Here is a 20,620-nt window from a genome sequence, read left to right as displayed (position 1 = left end):
CACTGGAAAGAAAGTCTTAACCACTGGACTGCCAGGGGAGCCCCTCCTTCTCCTTCTTAAAAGACAGAATTCAACTGAGTAAATTGGAAGATCTTATAGGTTTAATTTAATTATTCATGAATTGGGTAGTATCCCATCTAACAAATGGAGAAGGAAATGGCAACCCATTCCAGTACCTTTGCCTGGAGAATTCCGTGGACAGAGAAGCCTGGTGGGATGCTGTCCATGGGACCACACAGAGTCGGACATGACTGAAGCGACTTAGCGTGCATGCATGCATTGGAGAAGGAAATGGCAACCCACTCCAGTATTCTTGCCTGGAGAATCCCAGGGACAGAGGAGCCTGGTGGGCTGCCGTCTTGGGGTTGCACAGAGTTGGACATGACTGAAGTAACTTAGCAGCAGCAGCAGCAGCTATCTAACGAATAGGAGTTCCCTCTGAGGAGCTTTACAAAATGGAAGGTTTTTGTAGGCAGAAAGTGGCGGGAACAAGGAAGGGGTGGACTTCCTCTTCTTCCTTAAGTGTTGGAAGGGATCTATCAGGCAAATTCCCTCACTGGTGCTGGGCAGGAAATTCCAGACTGACTCATTAACATTATGTTGCTGGTAGTGGGGGGCGGGGGGTGGTGATGCGAGGGGATTAAAACTGTTATTTGGTTACTTATTAAGTCTCAGTTGTTTTGGTGATGTGGACTTAGTGTGCTGCTGCTGCTAAGTTGCCTCAGTTGTGTCCGACTCCGTGCAACCCCATAGACAGCAGCCCACCAGGCTCCCCCGTCCATGGGATTCTCCAGGCAAGAACACTGGCGTGGGTTGCCATTTCCTTCTCCAATGCATGAAAGTGAAAAGTGAAAGTGAAGTCGCTCAGTCGTCGACTGAGTCGACTCTTTGCGACCCTATGTACTGCAGCCTACCAGGCCCCTCCGTCCATGGGATTTTCCAAGTGATGCCATTTTGAGCCTCTTGTCTCCTTTTGAATGCATCCTAAGTTTTTCCCTCCTAGTCACTAGCACTAGCATTACCTACTTAAAATGACAGGTTGAACCAGATGGGATTTTTTTTGTTTCTTTTTCTTTGTGGTTTGCACATTTAAAGTTAAAACTTGATGTAATTATTGTGTTTTTATAGAGTACTGAAGTGTTGAACTTTAATTAGGGCAATTTTGTTAGCCTAAACTTCCTTTGATTCAGGTTCTACCAATTGGCTGATTTTTTTTTTAATCTCTGCTGCATAGTACAGATTCTTCAAATTGTGTAGCATAGACATTTTAAGTTCTAAAGGCATAAATCCTTTCTCCATAAAATATTTTGATGGTAATTAACTGAATACTTTGAGCTCTTCCCCAATCCTGTTGTCAGTAAAGTTAGCAAGAATGCAAGACTCACATTTTTATGCCTCACATATTCTGACACGCTGATGCATGATTAAGGCTTTTGGTTTATGAAAAGAAAGGACTGGAACTAGGACAGCCAAGGGGAGATGGAGGGAAGGACGAGGAGACAATGGGGGAAAGAGGGTGGGATGAACTGAGCGAGTAGCCCTGACCTATGTACACTACCATGTGTAAAATAGTTGGGTAGTGGGAAGCTGCTGTATGGCACAGGGACCTCAGCTTGGTGCTCTCTGATGACCTAGAGGGGTCAGGTGGGGATGGGTGGGAGGGATCTCAAGAGGGAGAGGACGTATAGATACATACAGCTGATTCATGTTGTACAGCAGAAACCAACACAACATTGGAAAGCAATTATTCTCCTGTAAAAACAAATTTTTAAAAAGTGAATGTTAAGTCTTGTATTTACCAAATTTGTGACCTTGTGCAAGTCACTTAGCTTCACAAATCCTATTTCCCCACGTGCATGTGGATACTCCACATCTCCACGTCCCATGCCTGGTAAGGAGCAGATGTTAGTAGCCAGATTCTTGGACTGGCATCGGACAAAGTCAGCAAAGGAGTAATGGTGAGAGGCGAATGCTTTGCATTGAAGAGGTCAGCCTGATAGTTTAGGAAAAGAGAAGAAAACATTCAGCAGATGTGAGGATGAAAAAATTTTAAAAATCACTTTGGAGATTTTTGTGAGAGAGATAGAGAACAGATACACTTATATGACAAATATGCCTTTGGAAGAAAAGATGGTGAAAATGATTTTGAGGTTTTTATTTTCCATGCATAATCCCCCTTTGATATTTTCCGAAGAGTTTGCAATGAATTATAAACTACCTCTCCGTTACTTTTGATTGTCAGATTGGTGTTACATTGGCTGTGACACCGTGCTATGTCTGGGCCACAAAGTTGAGCAGCTTTTTAACCAGTTACATATGAAAAGAGGTGCAGAAGAAAGAGAAGAAATAGGTGTTGAATATCACATTATTTCATTTTACCCTCACACAACCCAGCAAGATGGTAATATTATCCCCATAGATAATTCACTAATGCCTAGAAGAGCTGGGAGCCTAACCCAGGTCTGACTGGCTCCACTAAGTTTTGCTTTGCAAAATGAAATATGTATATCAATTGATTAAGGTCACATTATGTAGAGCTATTGAATAAACACGAATATGTAATTTCTTAAAGGGCATGATGTTTAACACGTGAGTTTTCTCTTAAAACATAATCACATCATAAAATACAAGGCACATTTTGCATTATGTTAAATAGAAAGTAGAACTTCAAGGAAAGCTTATGAAGGGTGAGAGATGACAATGTGATCTATGCTTTCTGATGAGGTGGAGAATGTGGAAGACCAAGCAGGTACAGATTGGCTCACATAGCTGGGAAGTGAGAGATGATTGCAGAAGCATCCGTCATTGTGTCTTATTGATAGGTTTTGATTGTAAAACAAAAATCATAAAAATGTCTTAGAAGCTGAGCAAGTTTTTCAGTGTAACAGAAGGTGCATGCCTGCTAAGTTGCTTCAGTCATGTCTGACTCTGCAATCCAGTGGACGGTAGCCTGCCAGGCTCCGTCTGTCCATGGGATTCTCCAGGCAAGAATACTGGAGTGGGTTGCCATGCCCTCCTCTAGGGGATCTTCCCTACCCAGGGATCAAACCAGTGTCCCTTACATCTCCTGCATTGGCAGGGGGATTCTTTACCACTAGCACTACATGGGAAGCCCAAACAGAAGGTAGCAGTGATCTATTCCTGTTCTCCTGTAACCTCTGTTTGCCCTACTGTAACCATCAAACTAATATAGTCAGGAAGTAATGAGAAGTTAATTTGTATTTTGTGATGCTCTGAAAAGCCTCTTCTGATGATGCTTTAAATTATAAATGAGTGAATTTTGTGCATTCTTATTGTCCGGGGCTCAGCTGACCTGTGAGAGAGAGTGCTGAGCTGCCAGGTGTCAGAATTGCTGATTAAGCTTCTAAAACCACAATGGTAGGAGCAGTCGTCCACAACCAGAGGAGGTGCAGACTCCCTGTGCTGCAGTCTCCTTGAACAGGTGGAGGGTCATGGAGGTTGGGGGGTGGATCATGGCTCAGTGCTGACGGAGCTCCCAATAAAATGCTCTGGCAGTTTTATGACACCCTGGGTTGGAGAGAGAGCAAGGGGAAAGGGCTCCGAGTGGAAGAAATTCCAGGGCTCTGAGTCAGTAGGGAATCTTGTAAGTTGCCCTGACATTTCCCCACCAGGAGGTCTTAGCAGAGGCATCTAAAGAAGACCTCTGCCTAAGACCTGAGGTCAAGAAAGCTGGGAATGCAGTTGCCTGGGCTCTGATCGTCAGTATGTGAAAGAGCTTGTCCCACCTGGGCTGGGGGTGGAGAGGGGAGGGGTGGGGGAGGAGAAAAGCTGAGTCCCTGGACTGCAACGACCCCAACACCTGCCCCAAGGCTGGTTGGGGAGGGCAGCTTTCCCACTGGAGGGGTGCCAGGTAAAGCCTTTGGAAAGGCCTGCAGTAAGGCTGAGAAAATTACATGCTAGTTCTTAGGTAGAAGCTGGACTCCCCCGTTGTCTTCATTGGTGAACTTTTTTGACCTTTAAAATTTTCAGAGTAGTAAAGAAACTTGTAACTAACTATCGGGGGGGGGGGGGGGGGGACGTAAGAAACTTGGTATATTTTTGCAAGAAAACAAAAACAAAAACCCTCTTCTTTAACGGCTACTGCTTTTTTTCTCTCTCTCTCTCCTTTCTTGAAACAAAATTCTCAGTTTCTGCAGTCAGCCCTGCCACTGGTTCTACTGCTGTTTTTTTCTTCCCCTCTCTTCCCTCTCCTCCCCCTGCTTCTCTACCTCCCTTTTGTTGACTTTTAGTGGGGAAAGCAACCGTCTTAAAAAATTTGATTTGAATTTTTGTATGTGCCTACGTGTAGACACTTGCTGTATTAAAATGAGAAATTCATACAAATGGTATATGTTATATTAATTTGTTTCATAAACTAAAACTGGGACATAGGGCTTGTTTTTAGTGATTGTTACAGCTTGCAAACCAGTTATTGGGGGCACGATCTTAACATATAAAGTGACTGTTTCAAATCCCCTTTTCAGGATAACATCTACCTTGTTTTGGATGTTACAGTAGTGGATATCTTCACAGAAATGTGGGCTTTGGGGTTTGCTTTGCAAGAGGCTTCCCTGGTGGCTCAGACAGTAAAGAATCTGCCCTCAATGTGAGAGATGTCGGTGTGATCCCTGGGTTGGAAAGATCGCCTGGAAGAGAGCCTGGCAACCCACTCCAATGTTCTTACCTGGAGAATTGCCATAGACAGAGGAGCCTGGCCTGCTACAGTCCATGGGGTCGCAAAGAGTTGGACACAACTGAGCGACTAACACTTTCACTACACAGGACACAATATGTCCTAGTTCAAATCATGAGTATTTTATATATTCAATTTTTCCTTTTTCCATAGCCATTGTCATTTCTGGCATTTTTGTTCTTATTTTAGGATAAATTCCTTTTGATTTGACCTTGACCTGAGTGAAACTTTTGTGAAATTGGAAAAATTCTCATCTTCCTTTTGTGCTACACCCATCTTTCAGAAAAATGTTTGTCTTTTTTTCTTCCCTTCCCTTTATTTTTTGGAAGAAGAGGGGGAATGTGTAGATGAAGAGAAGTTTCTAGTACAAAGGAGTAGGTCAGTAGCAAAACTACTAGACCACTCTGTTGGGGCTAGCCTTTCTTTGTTTTTCTAATTCCAACTACTAAAGTTCACCTCTCATTTTATAAATACCATCTACACTAGTATGAACACCCACCATGTGAAGAAATTTTCTGGGTTGAATGTGTGCCGTGTTTGCCTGCAGTATCTCTGTTTGTAAACATGATAAAATTATCAATGAAACGCCCTAATTTGATCCTCAAGTGGAGAGATGTTATCCAGTGAATCATATGTGTTTGTAGGAGGCAGCGTTGCAGCTAACAGAGCAGGAATGGGACCCAGATGTTTTCTGAAAAGTTGGTCACACTGAAGGCAAGGAGCATTACCTAAAGTGGAGACGGCCATATGGAAGTGAAGGTTGGAAACATCCCATTACAAGTCATATATCACTGAGTTGACAGCAAAGGTTTCAGCTTGTTTTTATTTAAATCATGAAAGCAGCTGCTCAGCTGTCTAGCTGTATTAAATTTAACCTCCTTTCCTGGCAATTGAATTCAGTAATTTATGCAATTTTGATTGGCCCACTGCATAAATATCATTTGGAGAGCTTTCACTTAGTTTTGTCCCTACAATTCACATCCAGATTCATGATTGGCTAATTTTTCTCTTGAATGAAAATGCTTGCAGATAATGCACCTGGCTGAGTCTATTAAGGCGAATCACAGAGGAATACTGTAATTTTAGCTTTGGCAGATAATTGCTATGGCAAAACATGAAGGAATGCCAGATAGTTTTTTTTTAATGATCATTTGTATTTCTTGGTATCTTTTACTTATTTTCCTTTAGTTATTTATTGTCTTTCCTTCTTCTTGTCTCTTAATGACGCGCTCTTTCACTTCTCTGTCCTGCATGCATTTCCAATATGTCATTCTGCCTAACTCTTCATATTTTGAGTTGGGTCTCTTGGCTCCTTTAGTTGACCCTTTCACAACCCCCTTCCAGCCTTTTTTCCTCAGTCTTTCTCCCCCCTTCTACAATATGCCTCTCTTTCCTCAACCTCCCTTTAAACCCCTTTCCAGTTTTACAACCTGCAGAGTTGGTTTTAAATACCATTCCTTGAGCATTATGGAGCTTTTGAGATATTCCCTGCCTGTCATGAAGCGGTTTTTGTCAACATTTGGAGCACCTTCAACTCATGTTTTGGCCACATGTGCCTCAAGCTACCTGCTAATTTAAGATGTATTTTATTTTATCACTTGCCCACCAAAGTAGAGGCTTGTAGTATCACCTGTTGGAAAAGTATAGACTTTAATTTCCTGTGGGAAGAAACACAAGTTTTATTCAAAACAATAGGAAAAATGGGTAAAAATAGAAGTAAGATGGTTCTAAGCAAATAGATGAAGATAAGGCAGCGTTTTCACATTTCTTTGGATTTTTTCAGGTAAGCACTCAGGTTGTAATTCAGCGTGTGTGCATGCTAAGTCGCTTAAGTCACGTCTGACTCTTTGCGACCCTATGGACTGTAGCCCGCCAGGCTTCTCTGTCATGAGATTCTCCAGGCAAGAATACTGGAGTGGGTTGCTATGCCCTCCTCCAGGGGATCTTCCCAACCCAGGGATCGAACCAGCTTTTAACATCTCCTGCATTGGCAGGTGGGTTTTTTACCCCTAGCACCACCTGTAAAGTTCTGTAATTAAATATCCTTACCTTTCTTCTGCTAGATAATTTGTTGGCGAAAGTATGAAAAAGGCATTTCTTGTTTTATTCTTTTTTTTATTTTATAATGATTTCTTCTGCTGCATTATTTTTCATGGATATGAAACTCTTCGGAAGGTGACTCTGATAATGAGTTATATCTGTGAGATGAGGATCCAATGTTTTTGCCCTAAAAATAGTTTGAGAGTAATTTAGTGTGCTGTTAGGTGCCAAAATGATTTGCTGTGGGTCAGTGAGCAAGCTGACATTATCCTGGGCTATTTTCTCCAGGGCTAATAATAAAGTGAATGGCCTATGCAGAGAGAATTTTTCATTTCTCAAAAGCCATCTCTACCTAAACAGAAATTTTGGCCCTATATTTGCGTTCTTTAAAAGTGTAGCATGCACATACTGCTATATTTAAAATAAATAAACAACAAGGACCTACTGTTACAGCACAGAAAATTCTACTAATACCTTTTAATAAACTAGGGCTTCCCTAATAGCTCAGTTGGTAAAGAAACCATCTGCAATGCAGGAGACCCCTGTTTGATTCCCTGGGTCGGGAAGATCCACTGGAGAAGGGATAGGCTATCCATTCCAGTATTCTTGGGCTTCCCTGGTGGCTCAGTTGGTAAAGGAACCACCTGCAATGCGGGAGACCTGGGTTCAATCCCTGGGTTGCAAAGATCCCCTGGAGAAGGGAAAGGTGACCCACTCCAGTATTCTGGCCTGGAGAATTCCATGGACTGTACAGTCCATGGGGTCACAAAGAGTCAGACATGACTGAGCAACTTTCACTTTCACTTTGTAATAATAAAAATAATTTGAAAAGAATTTGAAACAGGATAGATGTGTTTGTATAACTGAATCACTTTGCTCTGCATCTGAAACTAACACAACATTGTTAATCAACTACACTCTAATATAAAATAAAATCCTGCTGCCGCTGCTAAGTGGCTCAGTTGTGTCTGATTCTTTGCAACCCCATGGACGGTAGCCTGCCAGGTTCTTCTATCCACGGGATTTCTCAGGCAAGAATACTGGGGTGGGTTGCTATTTCCTTCTCCAAGGGATCTTCCCAACCCAGGGATCAAATCTGGGTCTCCTGTGTCTCCTGCATTGGCAGGTGAATTCTTTGCCCCTGAGCCACCTGGGGAGCCCCATAAAATAATATGTGTGTGTGTGTGTGTGTGTGTGTGTGTGTGTGTGTGTGTGTGTGTGTGTGTAAAGGGGAAAAAATGTAGTATGGCTCAATGAGCTACATAAAATGAACTGGAACATCAAGGATTATTTGTTAACAAACTTGTAGAAGATTGTTGTGATTAACTGTTTATCCACTGTTTTCTCATTGGAAATCAACTCAGAATATCCTTTTCAGAACTGGTGTCAGAAGATAATAGCCATCTCACAGCATAATTGACTTTTCTAAGGTCATATCTGACAATAGCCAAACAATGTATTATAGAATCCCTATAAACAAAAAGTAGACTGGGGTTTTTTTTTTAGTGCAGGTCACCTCCTTGGCTGCCAGTCTGACTTTAGATCTGGATCTAGGCCAGTAATATTTGAAGTAAAGAGTGCATTATCAGAAGTTATGAACAGGTAACATTGAGCTCAACGTTCTGCATTTTGGATATTGTCCAGACCCAGATTTGATAAGATGTTAGCCCATAAAACCTGATGTGAGAAGGGCTGGTTTTTATTAGGGCAAAGGATGAACAAGACGAGGGCAAATAAAGCCAGGACAAAGTTGGGTCACATTTACACATGTGAAATATGCAATGAGAAAAGGTATATCACAATAGGGACTGACTTTTCATTCATTCATCAAATATTTATTGAGAAAGTACTATGAGTACTATGAGTTCAGACAGTGGGCTAGGTGCCTAGATACCCATGCAGGAGGAGAACTGTAGAAAAAAACTGTCAAGGAAAAGGCAAATTGCTCAGAATGAATATTATAATCAGTATCAATCAGTTTAATCAGAACTCAAATATTTGAGAAGATACATTAAAATATTTACTATGTCTGTGCTAGTCTTTCCTTAACATTTCATAAACCAAGACATATTTATTTACTCATATGAATAATAAATGACCTTAGGAATGAATGTGTTGATTTTTTACTGGGAGCTAGTATGAGTAACAATTCTAACAGAAGCTGAATAACCTCAGCAACTATCCTTAAAAAAAAGGCTCAACAAAAACCATTAGGTTGCCTTTTCCATCATTCAGATTAGCATATATAGTTTTTATAATATTCCTATTTTTAATATTTCTACATGTGTATATTTTTATTAAACAAAAATTAAATGTTTACAAACCTCCAATATTACTAGATATGTAATATGAAGCAAAATAATTTTTAGGACTTTTGAAGATATAATTGAACGCTGCTTCTAGTACTGCCAAATTTGCTGACTACTTTGAGCCTATTCATGACCCAACCACTGTGTCATGTTGCCTAGGAACAGTCTTATCTAATCACTTAAAGTTAGACTAGGAAAGCAGTGCTCAGGCAAACAGTAGAAGAGAAATTTCAAGTATAGAGTTCTAGGGGAATTGGGTGATGAGGAAGGGATGTAAGATAGAGGGCAAAGATCTGGTGTATAGTTCAAAAGAACAGTGTGGCTCTGTGAAATCCTTTTCTCTTTTACTGTACTCCTAGTCTCTAGAACTCCTTAGAAGCCTGGAGATAGGAAGGAACATCATACCTCCTTAAAAACAGTGGCTCTCTGACTTAGATCCTTTTCATTCTTATTAACCATATGTAATAATTCTGACATATATCAGTGAAAATAAATGTTATATTTCAAAGGTTCATCAAAAGAATACTTAAAATAGTAGTTATTTTTCAATGAAGGTATGATTTCTTCAGCCAGGGTTGCTTAGAGTAGGGGTCCCCAAACCCTGAGCCATGGACTTGTACCATGGAAAAATTGTCTTCCATGAAACTAGTTCTTGGATCCGAAAATGTTGGGGACTGCTAACTTAGAGAACATATTTTTAGCACATTTCCCTATAAAGCTGCTGATAAAAAATTTGTTTATTTGGATATTCATAATTTATTTGTTAGGATTCAGTTAATAGTACAGACCTCAATAATTCAATTGCCATAACATTGCTGTTCCTTTGCAGGTAATTGTAGTCATCATTATAATAAGTTTTAAATAGGGAAGGGCAGATATTTGAAAAGATACAGAGAAAAAATAAATAAAAACTACACATTGTCTAGACTCTTGGAAAAGACCTGTTTCAGGTATCAGATTCTTATTCTAGGGGAGCTATTTTACAACTCTATAAATTATAGATAACTCAGAGCAAGGTAAAATAGTTTTTTTTGTAGACTTGTAAATTCTGTCCTGTCTCGCTCCCTCTTTCACATGACAAAAATCAATTTTAGATCCTATTGCACATTCATTTTAATATTTGATAAATGTGCCTGTTTTTAATATTCTTTTTTGACCCAGTTATAAGATCTGCCTGGTTTCCTCATTGAGTTCAACCCCTAACAATTGCTCATTCGTATATCTAGATGACATTTACTTTTTTTTTTTTCCTGAAAATTATCTTTTTAAAAGAAAATAGTCATTTCTATTTGAAAATATGATGGAGAATTTCAGTATAATGATATCACTGCAATAACTTCATCAAAATTTGTATCTGCTGATTTTGTCTTGGATATCAGACAATAGCATTTCTGGTAACATTTAGTATCAGTACTAAATTGAACAGGGATAATGATCAGATTCCCACTCCAGTATTCTTGCCTGGAAAATCCCATGGACAGAGGAGTCTGGTGGGTTACAGTCTGTGGCATCCCAAGAGTCGGGCATGACTTAGCAACTAAACAACAACAACAACGATCAAATTAGAATTACCAATTGCTGTGCCAATTTGAATTTTCTCCATATTTTTCAGGCTTTACCAGAAATTGAATTTCAATAATTTCTTTAAAATTTGGTCATTCATTTAAAGTTTGCAAAGTTATTAGATGCCAACTGCTATGCTTCTCCTATGCCCATAAGATCTTGAAGTGGTATTGGTGATTAAATGAAGTATAAAATTTAACTAAATACAATGCTTGATTTTCTGAGTCTGTCTGGGATTTACATGAATCCGTGTACATGCATACATACACACATGCATATCTGGAGACATTTGAAGAACTATGAATGCATATTGTAATTGTTTTATCAGTTTAAATTCTTTGCATGTGGCAATAGTTTTATAATTATGTAGAACAAAGTCCTTGTTTCTAGGAAACACATACTAAAGTATATAGGTGTAAGATTTCTTGCTATTGCAATTTCAAATGGTAAAAAGTGTTTAGAAAGAGGGAGGAGGATAGACAGGAGAGAAAGCATATATGGCCAAGTGTAAGTAGAGGTAAAGATATAGAGATGTCTGTGTTATATTGTTTCCATTTTTGTAGGTTTAAATTTTCATTATTAAGAAGGTGTGGAAATTTTATTATTTATTTAAACAAATTAAAGGATAAGTTGGTAGATGTAGCAATTTGCTCTGTAACCAAATATCTAAGTAGGGTTGTTAGTAACTACTGAACATTTCTAATCATTAATCAAATAAGTTACAGAAGGGGGCTTACACAGAAAAAGGCACTGGCTTTAAGGGAATATTTGGGTGAATGTTAAAAATCACCAAATCTCCACTCATTCATACACTCTCTGTTTCTCTGTCTGTTTCTCTCTCATACACACACACATTTTCTTTGTTTTCCTCTGTTTTATTTTTAAAATATTTTTAGCCTTTGTCTAAGTTTGCTGTCTGATTTCCGGAATCAAAATTGAGGCTACATTTCAAAGATCTGTAAACTAGTTAATTAAATTGATCACCAAATCATGAGTAACCTCACCAAAACTACTGTTATCAGATACTGCCCAGTATAATTGTATTCATAACAGAAACACTATTCATTCCAAAATGCTTTAATAGAGTGAATGAAGCATAGCAAAGTAGACCAATTTGAAGCTTACATCTTGCCTTCTCCTCCAAAGATAGCATTTGAGACCAAAATATTTCAAAGAACAATGATGGGGAAGATTAGAGATTTTATTCTCCAAATGGAATATCTAATCAGAAAATCATTATTTAAGTTTTCTATTTCTTCTTTGTAAATTTTGAGATAATTTGAAGGTAAAGAATGTCATGCTATATGAACATTAAGAATTTTTGACTTTTAAATTGATAGAAATTGTTATGAAATTGATAAACTGCATAACATGTGTCTAGCAATAATCGGGTAATTGATGGATATTGAAAGAGAGATGAAACTGTGTTCCTTATGTTGAATTTTTCTCCAGGAGAGTAAGTAGGTGTTCCTTGAAGGAAGCAAATTTTAAATTTTATGAGTGGCATGTTTAGCATTCAACCACACAATAGATTTTTTTCAAAAGAGCTCCCATGTGTTTATTCTCTTTAAAAGGAATTCTACAGTTTATTTCCATTATGTCTGCAAACAAAAGCAACATAGTATATCCAGCTCATCAGAAAGATGAAAAAATATCAGACTTGACTGCTGAGAAAGTGACTCTGTATTTGATTTTTCAGGGGGAAAGAGAATTATGCATATGGTTGCCACTATTTGCCCTTTGTCTCAGCGAGGGAAATAAAGAATTCAAAGAAAAAAGCCAGGAGTAATTTTTTAAAAAATCATGTCATTTTTTCCCCTCTCTTTCTGTGATTATGATGTAGGTAGAGTTAGTTCATGAAAGTCACCTCTGCAGAAGTCAGCATTATCAGCCAGTTTCCAGAGTTTTGATAGATGACTTTAAAAAGCTGAGCTCTGGCTCAAGGAACTGACAGATGGACTTTAATTCCAAAAGGGTTGGAATAGATTCATGGAAATCACCCTGTAACTCTGATCCGACACACATGTCCTCAATATCCAGAAGCCAGATAGGGGCCAAATGATTCTTCTACATTTTCTATTGGCCCAGTACCAAGGAGGCACACTGATTCAGAAAAATTTTAAATAAGTTTATCCAATTTGCCTCTTTCTCTTTCTAATCTTTGAGGGATGTAAAAGGAAACTGAATTGTGAAAAAATTCTAATATCTTGATTTTATTTTTCCTCTTCTACCGAATGTATTGAATACTTTTATGGTTTTCATTGTTTTATAAAATTTATGGATATCATTAACAAAAATAGCATCATTATAAGCCTACCAATCACTTTGGAAACCTATTTTATTGAAAATTAGATTAATTGTATTTATTTTAAGGGACATGTATTAAGAACCATATATGATGAAGTTAATAATAACAATAAGCATGCATTGAAATCAATTAATGAGTTCTAGACTTGGTTTTTACAGTCAGTTCTAAAACATAAATAATTTTAAAATGAGGTTAATTTTCTACAGAAATAAGTTGCAAATCCACACTTAATATAACATTTCTAGACTGGTGTGCTTAGTCACTCAGTGTTGTCCAACTCTGCAGCCCCATAGACTATAGCCTCCAGGCTCCTCTGTTCATGGGGATTCTCCAGGCAAGAATACTAGAGTGGATTGCCATGCCCTCCTCCAGGGGATCTTCCCAGCCCAGGGATGGAACCTCAGGTCTCCCGCATTGCAGGCAGATTGTTTACTGACTGAGCCACCAGGGAAGCCCTTCCAGATGGATACAATATATTATTTATTACATACATTGTATTGTATTACATGTAAAGACTAACTTTGGTATGCTTAAGACAGTACATCAAGTGCTTTAGAGGGAAACAGATTGAATTGGATATTTTTTCTGGGTGGCTGCATAAGATATTCCATAGCCATCTCTGCAGGCAATATGTAGTAAAAGCGATAAAAGAAACAAAAGTGGAAAATCTAGAGGTTTAGAGGAGTTAAAGATTCTATATTTTTGAAAACTGAGATTATGGAAGATTCCATGAAGGAAGTAATATTAAAGCATACCTTGAAGAATGGGTGAGATTTAGAGAAATGGGATTGGAGGAGAAGAGAATTAGAAGGAGTAAGAGGAGAGCAGTACAACAGGAAAGATCCAGGGTATATTTGGGAAACAAGTAATAAACTGTATGGTTTTTCTGAAAATTTGCCAAGGGATTATCAGGAGAGTATAAAAATATTTTCTTATGTATAGATTCCTTGGGGAACTCATTCACTCTCATAGTTAAATCCCCTATAATCCTTTAAATCCATATTTTATCTCTCTATCCCCACAGCCAAAACTGTTCTAGTTCTGGCCACTGTCATCATCAGCTTATGGAGACAGCATCCTAACAGGTCTCTCCCGCAATGTGCCAGGCCTACCCTCCACACCTCAGCCGGGTGCTGCAGAACAAAGATAATCACATCACTTCATGATGAAAATCCCTTAGTTGCCTTCCCTGTCTTAGGCAAACCTTACCTCTCTCTACACTTTTCCTGTGCTTTGGGGGTTAGACCTCCCTGAATGTCTCTTAATTCTTTCAGAGAGTGGTCTTTTTTTCTCCCTGGTTTCATGTCTCTGGACCCCCAGTTTTCCCTTCTTTTTTTCCACTGGCAAACACCCCTTTATCTCTGATGTTTGAAGAGCATTTTGTTTAACCATGCCATCACTCCTTCTTAAAGAGTTAGTTGAGGAAATAATATGTTCCAGGCACTTCCTTCTTTCAAGACACGCCTTGATCTCCCAGACTGTGTTTTGTGGCCCTGATAGACACAGCATCCTGTATTGTCATTGTCTGTGCAGTGATCTGTATTAACTAGTCCAATACAAATCTCATATGAGTAGAAATAGCCTGATGAAGGTTGATGAATATTGCATTGATAACCCATGCATGATAATCAAAGTTGAGCAAAAGTTAATAAACCTCTATCAGTCCTTCTCATACTACACATGATTCTACCAGATTTTCCTAATTTGAATGATCTCCTACTCAATTTATCTCCTGTACCTCATACTTCTGTAATGGTATTCTCCTACAAAGCCATCCAATGAGTTATCTATTCTTCAGTCTGGTTTTGAAAAGCCCCCATAGAAGGACTTCTTTTTGAAATTTTCTTTCACTCTCAAATAAGTTCAAAGAGAGTCAGGCTAGCTCCCTCTACAGCAAGGGTGACTGTGGACCCTTCATTTCAATTGTGTCACTTCTCTTTCTCTCCACCCCAAGTCCAGTTCCTTTCTTTTTTCTTAGGTTCCACATGCAAGTGATATCATGCAATATTGGTCTTTCTGTGTCTAACATTTCAGTTAGCATAATACCTTCAGGATATATCCATACATGTTGTCACAAGTAGTGGGATTTTCTCAAATTTTTGGCTGAAATAATTTATAATATTTTCTTTATCCATTCTTCTGTCAATAAGCATTTAGATTATTTCCATATCTTGGCTATTGTGAGGCTGCAGTGAACCGGGGAGTGCAGATATCTTTCTGAGATAATTATTTCATTTCCTTTGATATAATATATAACTGGAAGTGGGATTGTTGGATCATGTTGTTTTATCTTATTTCGCTACCACTTTAGTGATATAGGTATGTATTATATCTTTATAGATATGTATTAGTCTGTTGATCCTGGAACTTCCAACTCTGCCATGCAGTAAGTAACTCTTAGTTTTATGTTTTATATAAAAAGAACATAAGCAATAATATGGGCTTCTTTGATGGCTCAGTGGTAAAGTATCTGCCTGCAATGTAGGAGCCGCAGGAGACATGGATTTGACCCCTGGGGCAGAAAGATCTCCTGGAAAAGGAAATGGCAACCCACTCCAGTATTCTTGCCTGGAGAATCCCATGGACAGGGGAGCCTGGCGGGCTACAGTCCATGGGATCACAAAGAGTCAGACACGACTGAGTGACTGAGCAGCAGCAAACAATAGTGTACTTGATTTCATCTGACATATTCTTAATCCAATGTGCAATTTGACCAGATAGAATTTTTTTATATTGTTAGACTAACTTTTTACAATTATAAAATTTTATTTTTTTTTTCATCTTATTCCTATTTATATGTAATACATATAAAATTTCACTCAGAAGGTTTGGCTCATTCCTTTACCATAAAAATATAATTGTTATGGTATGAAAATCAAGACTGCTGGAATTTAGTATTACTCACAAGTAGATCTGTACATTTGTGGCTACACTTGAAAAAAATAAATGAGAAGAAAAGGAAAAGAATAAGAGAGAAAGAAATCCGTTAAAATCATAGCCATGGAGAAAGTTTAGTTTTCTAACTCCCGTTTAAAATTTCCCTAAGAGAACAGGCAACCCCTTCATGGACTTGAACAGAGATGAGGTTTGAGCACAAAGCCATGAATTCTCTGATTGCTATTTGGCCTGAAGGTTTGCTGGAAGCATCACTGTCCTAGTTAGACTGTTTTCCAGCTTCTAAATGTACTAGAGCATGATTGTATTATGTGTTGACCCTGATTTATGTTGAAAACCCAGAAACATTTTTTCCAGAAGAACTGCTTTGTGTATGTGTGAGTCTTTGAGGCCTGGCCCCATCTGAGAGTTGACTGGCTCACCTCCGTGTACTGTTCATTTATTCAGATGGTTGGACTCGAAAGGAGGAATCTTTAAATATCCAGTGGTATTTTAGTGAAATAAATACTGTGAAGCAGATATGGGTTGTTTAAAATGTATCACTATGATGTAATATGTCAATGCTCAATTATACGTTTGCATGCACCTTAAAAAATCCCGTCTCCAGAGAAAAACTGATTGTCATAAGACCGTGTTTCAATTAAACCCACATCCCAAGCATTCTGAGTTCCAAATTCCTGAAACCCTCAAGTTAATGTGTTCCATGTTGTGAGGTTAATTTACATAAAGTTCTGGAGCTCCTGCTGCACTGTTTCAAATCTTGGTAGCTTTGATATTCTCCACAGTTCTATACACAAATATTATAAGCTAGTTTTCACAGAGACAAGTTATGATTATCGGCAGGAATTAGTTTCATACAGTGATCTCTTACCATATTGTACCAGAACATTACCCAGGCCCCCTTATTTCTGAACTTCATTTTGCATCCCTATAAAACACATCTGTTCCACTGTGTTTTGAAAATTAAATGTACTAATATCATTCTGACTGACCCGGCCACCAAACTCATGTGGGAGAAATCCAGTCCACAACCCAAGCTGTGTTGCGACTTCAGGTTCTGTGGGAGCTTGCAGCTCAACTTCACCGCAGCAAAGAAAAAAAATATAAAAAGGAAAAAAAGGAAAAAGAAAGAAAAGAACATTTCTGAATATATGTGTTTTCTACTGATAACAGCATAGAAAAATTGAATCAATTATAATGCACTTCTGTCCATATTCATCCTGGTGCAGTTTTCAAGGGTCATGATAAGTCATCTCATCATGAGCTTCTGTAAAGTTTCTTTGTACAATTCCTGTTTTATAACAAGGGAAATCCCTATGCTAAATACTCTGTGACAGACTGGTTTAATGTAGAAGATCTTAATTAGGTAAAGAAAAAGAGAATATTCCAACCTAAAATTAGTTAACTCATAACAGAGAGTGGATACATGTCACACTGTGACAGAATTTGAATTGGATTTATTCATGTTAATGTTTGAAATAAAAGCTCTGCCTGCATAGGTCTTAAATGATCACTGCTGTCAAAGATGCAGTTAGAAATAGCAGTGAACGCTCAAAGTTGAGGGCAGTTAAAGTGTTAGTTGCTCAGTCATGTACAAATCCTTGTGACTGTAGCCCACCAGGCTCCTCTGTCCATGGGTTACTCCAGACAAGAATACCGGGGTGGGTTTTCATTCCCTTCTCCAGGGAACCTTCCTGACCCAAGGATCAAACCCAGGTCTCTTGCATTGCAGACAGATTCTTTACTATCTGAGCCACCAGTTAAAACATCATTTTAAAACAAAATTTTTTATGGCAAAGAAGTCAAGCTAAATATTCCCCTGCATATTAAGGTAAAGATGAGTAACATCATATGTGCCTGTGTGCTACTCTCAGAATGTGGAATTTAGGGCTAAATCCTAGGTGAACTCCAATATATTGGTTTGACCCTCACAAAAGTAAAGACATTCATCTAACATGGATTACTAGAGTAGTAGAGATTCAGTGTTGAACAGGAATAAACTTTACAGATAAGCAGAAACAATTTAGAGCTTACTATCCATTTCCTTCCTTCCTTTTTCCTTCCCTCCCTCTTGTCCTTTCTTTTCTTTTCTTTTTTTTCTGGCTAAGAATTACACTTAATCAAAAGGCAAGATTGGTTTCAATTATCAGACATCTACATACTTTCCTTTGATTACTCTCTTCAGTAGCATAAGGGTTCTCAAACTTGAGTGCATGAAGGAATTACCATAAAGGGTTTCTGTACATAAAACCATGTGTATTATACTATATGGGTTATTTAAGGGAATTTCTAGGGTAATTTTAAACTCTGTACAACTTTTGTTGCATGTGCTAACTTCAGAAGCTAACCAAAGAGGTCCCACTTGCCTTTACTTATTTATGAAAATTATTAACACATTTCCCCAGAATCCAGAAAATATACCTTTTGGCATAATTATGAACACATTTATAGCTACAAAGATGCTTTCTGAAAACTCATATTGTACTAGAATATATTTATTCCTTTATTCAATATCTTATATTGGTTATAAATTTCCCCCAGAATTTTTATAATATTGGTGTTTTTTTCTTTTCTTTTTTATTGAAGGATAATTGCTTTACACTATTGGGTTGGTCTCTGCCATACATCAACATGAATTAGTCACAGATATACATATGTCCCCTTCCTCCTGAGCCAGCCTCCCTCCCATCTCCCACCCCATCCCACCCCTCTAGGTTGTCAAAACACTGGGTTCAGCTCCCTGTGTCACACAGCAAATTTCCACTTACTATCTATTTCACATATGGTAATATATATGTTTCTGTGCTACTCTCTCAATTTGTCCCACTCTCTCCTTCTCCTTCCACAAGTCCGTTCTCTATGTCTGTTTCTCCATTGCTGCCCTGCAGATATGTTCAACAGTACCATCTTTCTAGATTCCATATGCATGTGTTAATATACAATATTTGTCTTTCTGACTTACTTCACTGTGTATAATAAACTCTAGGTTCATCCACCTCATTAGGACTGACTTAAAGGCATTCTTTCTTATAGCTGAGTAATATTCCATTGTATATATGTACCACAATTTCTGTATCCATTCATCTGTTTTAATGAATTCAAGTAATAATCTCGCTTCCTCCATCCCTTATCATCTTTCTTTCTCACTGGAGAAACAATTGACCCTGAATTATGGACTAGGTAAAAACTAGAAGTTTTGAAAACTTCATTTAGTAACTTGACCTAGATAATACATTAATGGTGAAACTTTATTTCTTCCCCCACCTCAGCTTTCCTGAAATATGATTGTTATTTATTAGACTATACACACAAACAGGCAAAGTATTTTACCTCTGAAATTACTAGTGTCCTTAAAACTCATCATTTACCAATAATGATCAAAATTGTCCATTACTTGTTTTTATTTCAGTATATGCCTCTGCAAATTTTTCTAAGAATCACTGCTGCGGCTACTTCTCTGTACCGTTTTGATGATGTCCGCTAAGTTATTTTTTCAAAGATGAATATAGCAGGTCTTAAGTTTCTAAATTTCAGGCATCAGAGTACCAGAAACTCAGCTTATGTCCAGGAAGAAGCTTAGGGATCTTGATATTTAGAAGTGCACGATTTGGGAATCATGTTTCCCATCCTTTGCCAGTCTCTTCACATATTCCACATGTGTAAAGAATGATTTTTTAATTTTTTTTTCCCCTGTCATTTCTGCTGTTATTTCAATTACCTTACTGTGGCAGTAATTAGGGAAAGATGAAGAAATATTGTGTTCTTTTCATTACAAATTTAATTATTTGGGGGAACTATTCTGGAAACTTTCTACCGTTATAATATTGTCTTGGCCAATTCTATTATTTTTCAGATAATAGAACTAAGAATAGACTTTAGAGATTTTCTATTTTTATTCTGTCATTGAACAGAAAAAGAAACTAAAGAAGCAGATACCCTGAGAAAATAAAATGACTCAACCATTTTATGACAGAAAGGACAAGAACCCATGTTTCAAGGCTCTCAAGCCTGTGTTTTTCCCAGGGCATCAAACTTTGCTACTTTGAAGACTCATTATCCTTACGATAGGAGTTTTCTAAGGTGAATGGATAAGAAGATCCATTGGAAAGAAAGAAGTAAAAATTATAATTTCTATTTATAGTTGTTTTATCCTATCTTTCTTTGAAAAGAATTTTTTTTATATGTCTTAGAATACACAGATAATGATTTAAGTAAAAAATTGTAAAGGTAAATATACTGAGGGGGAATAACTGCTATGCTGTATTTTCAAACAAAGTTTGGAAAGCACTAATCCACCTGCAATGCAGGAGATGCAGGATCAGTCCCTGGGTCAGGAAGACCCCCTGGAGGAGGAAATGGTAACCCACTCCAGTAGTCTTGCCTGGAATATTCCATGGACAGAGGAGCCTTGCCAGGGTGTCGCAAAGAGTCAGACACGGCTGAGCAGCAGAAGAAACATCAATAGTGACAATAACAAATCAATAACATCAACTAAACTATTGGCATTTGTTGAAGCATTTGCACATATGAAACGTTGTAATAATGTTATATTAACATTAATTTAATTACTCCAGTAACTCTGAAAGATTATCCACGCTCTTCAGGTGAAGCTACTTAGGCACACCAGCATTAAATAACTTGTCCAATGAGTGGGTTAACATAACTCTGTGATTGACCTCGCTTTAGTAAATCATTTTTATTTTATATTTAACTTCAATATTGTGAAGAAAATTTGACCTGAAGATTTATAAATAACGTACATATATATATATATATACACACACACACATCACACACACACACACACATATA

At 37.9% G+C, this 20,620-nt stretch overlaps 1 protein-coding gene across 2 annotated transcripts in view; it reads left to right on the top strand.

Moving 5' to 3' along the window:
• AGMO (alkylglycerol monooxygenase) overlaps nucleotides 1-20,620 on the top strand; it is a 380,825-nt gene that overhangs the window by 343,660 nt on the left and 16,545 nt on the right. The window contains exon 13 of one of the 2 annotated variants that reach the window (XM_081537640.1): nucleotides 15,254-15,299. The exons of the other annotated variant lie outside the window; for it this stretch is intronic. Coding sequence (XP_081393766.1) covers nucleotides 15,254-15,299 — 46 coding nt within the window. The remainder of the gene's footprint in view (nucleotides 1-15,253; nucleotides 15,300-20,620) is intronic. 2 annotated transcript variants of the gene reach the window in all.

This window comes from Giraffa tippelskirchi, chromosome 10 (assembly GCF_054371585.1).
Source record: "Giraffa tippelskirchi isolate mGirTip1 chromosome 10, T2T-mGirTip1v1.2.pri, whole genome shotgun sequence".
Lineage (NCBI taxonomy): Eukaryota > Metazoa > Chordata > Mammalia > Artiodactyla > Giraffidae > Giraffa > Giraffa tippelskirchi.
Note: the sequence above shows the minus strand (reverse complement) of the source record. Positions and strands in the feature narration are given on the sequence as shown.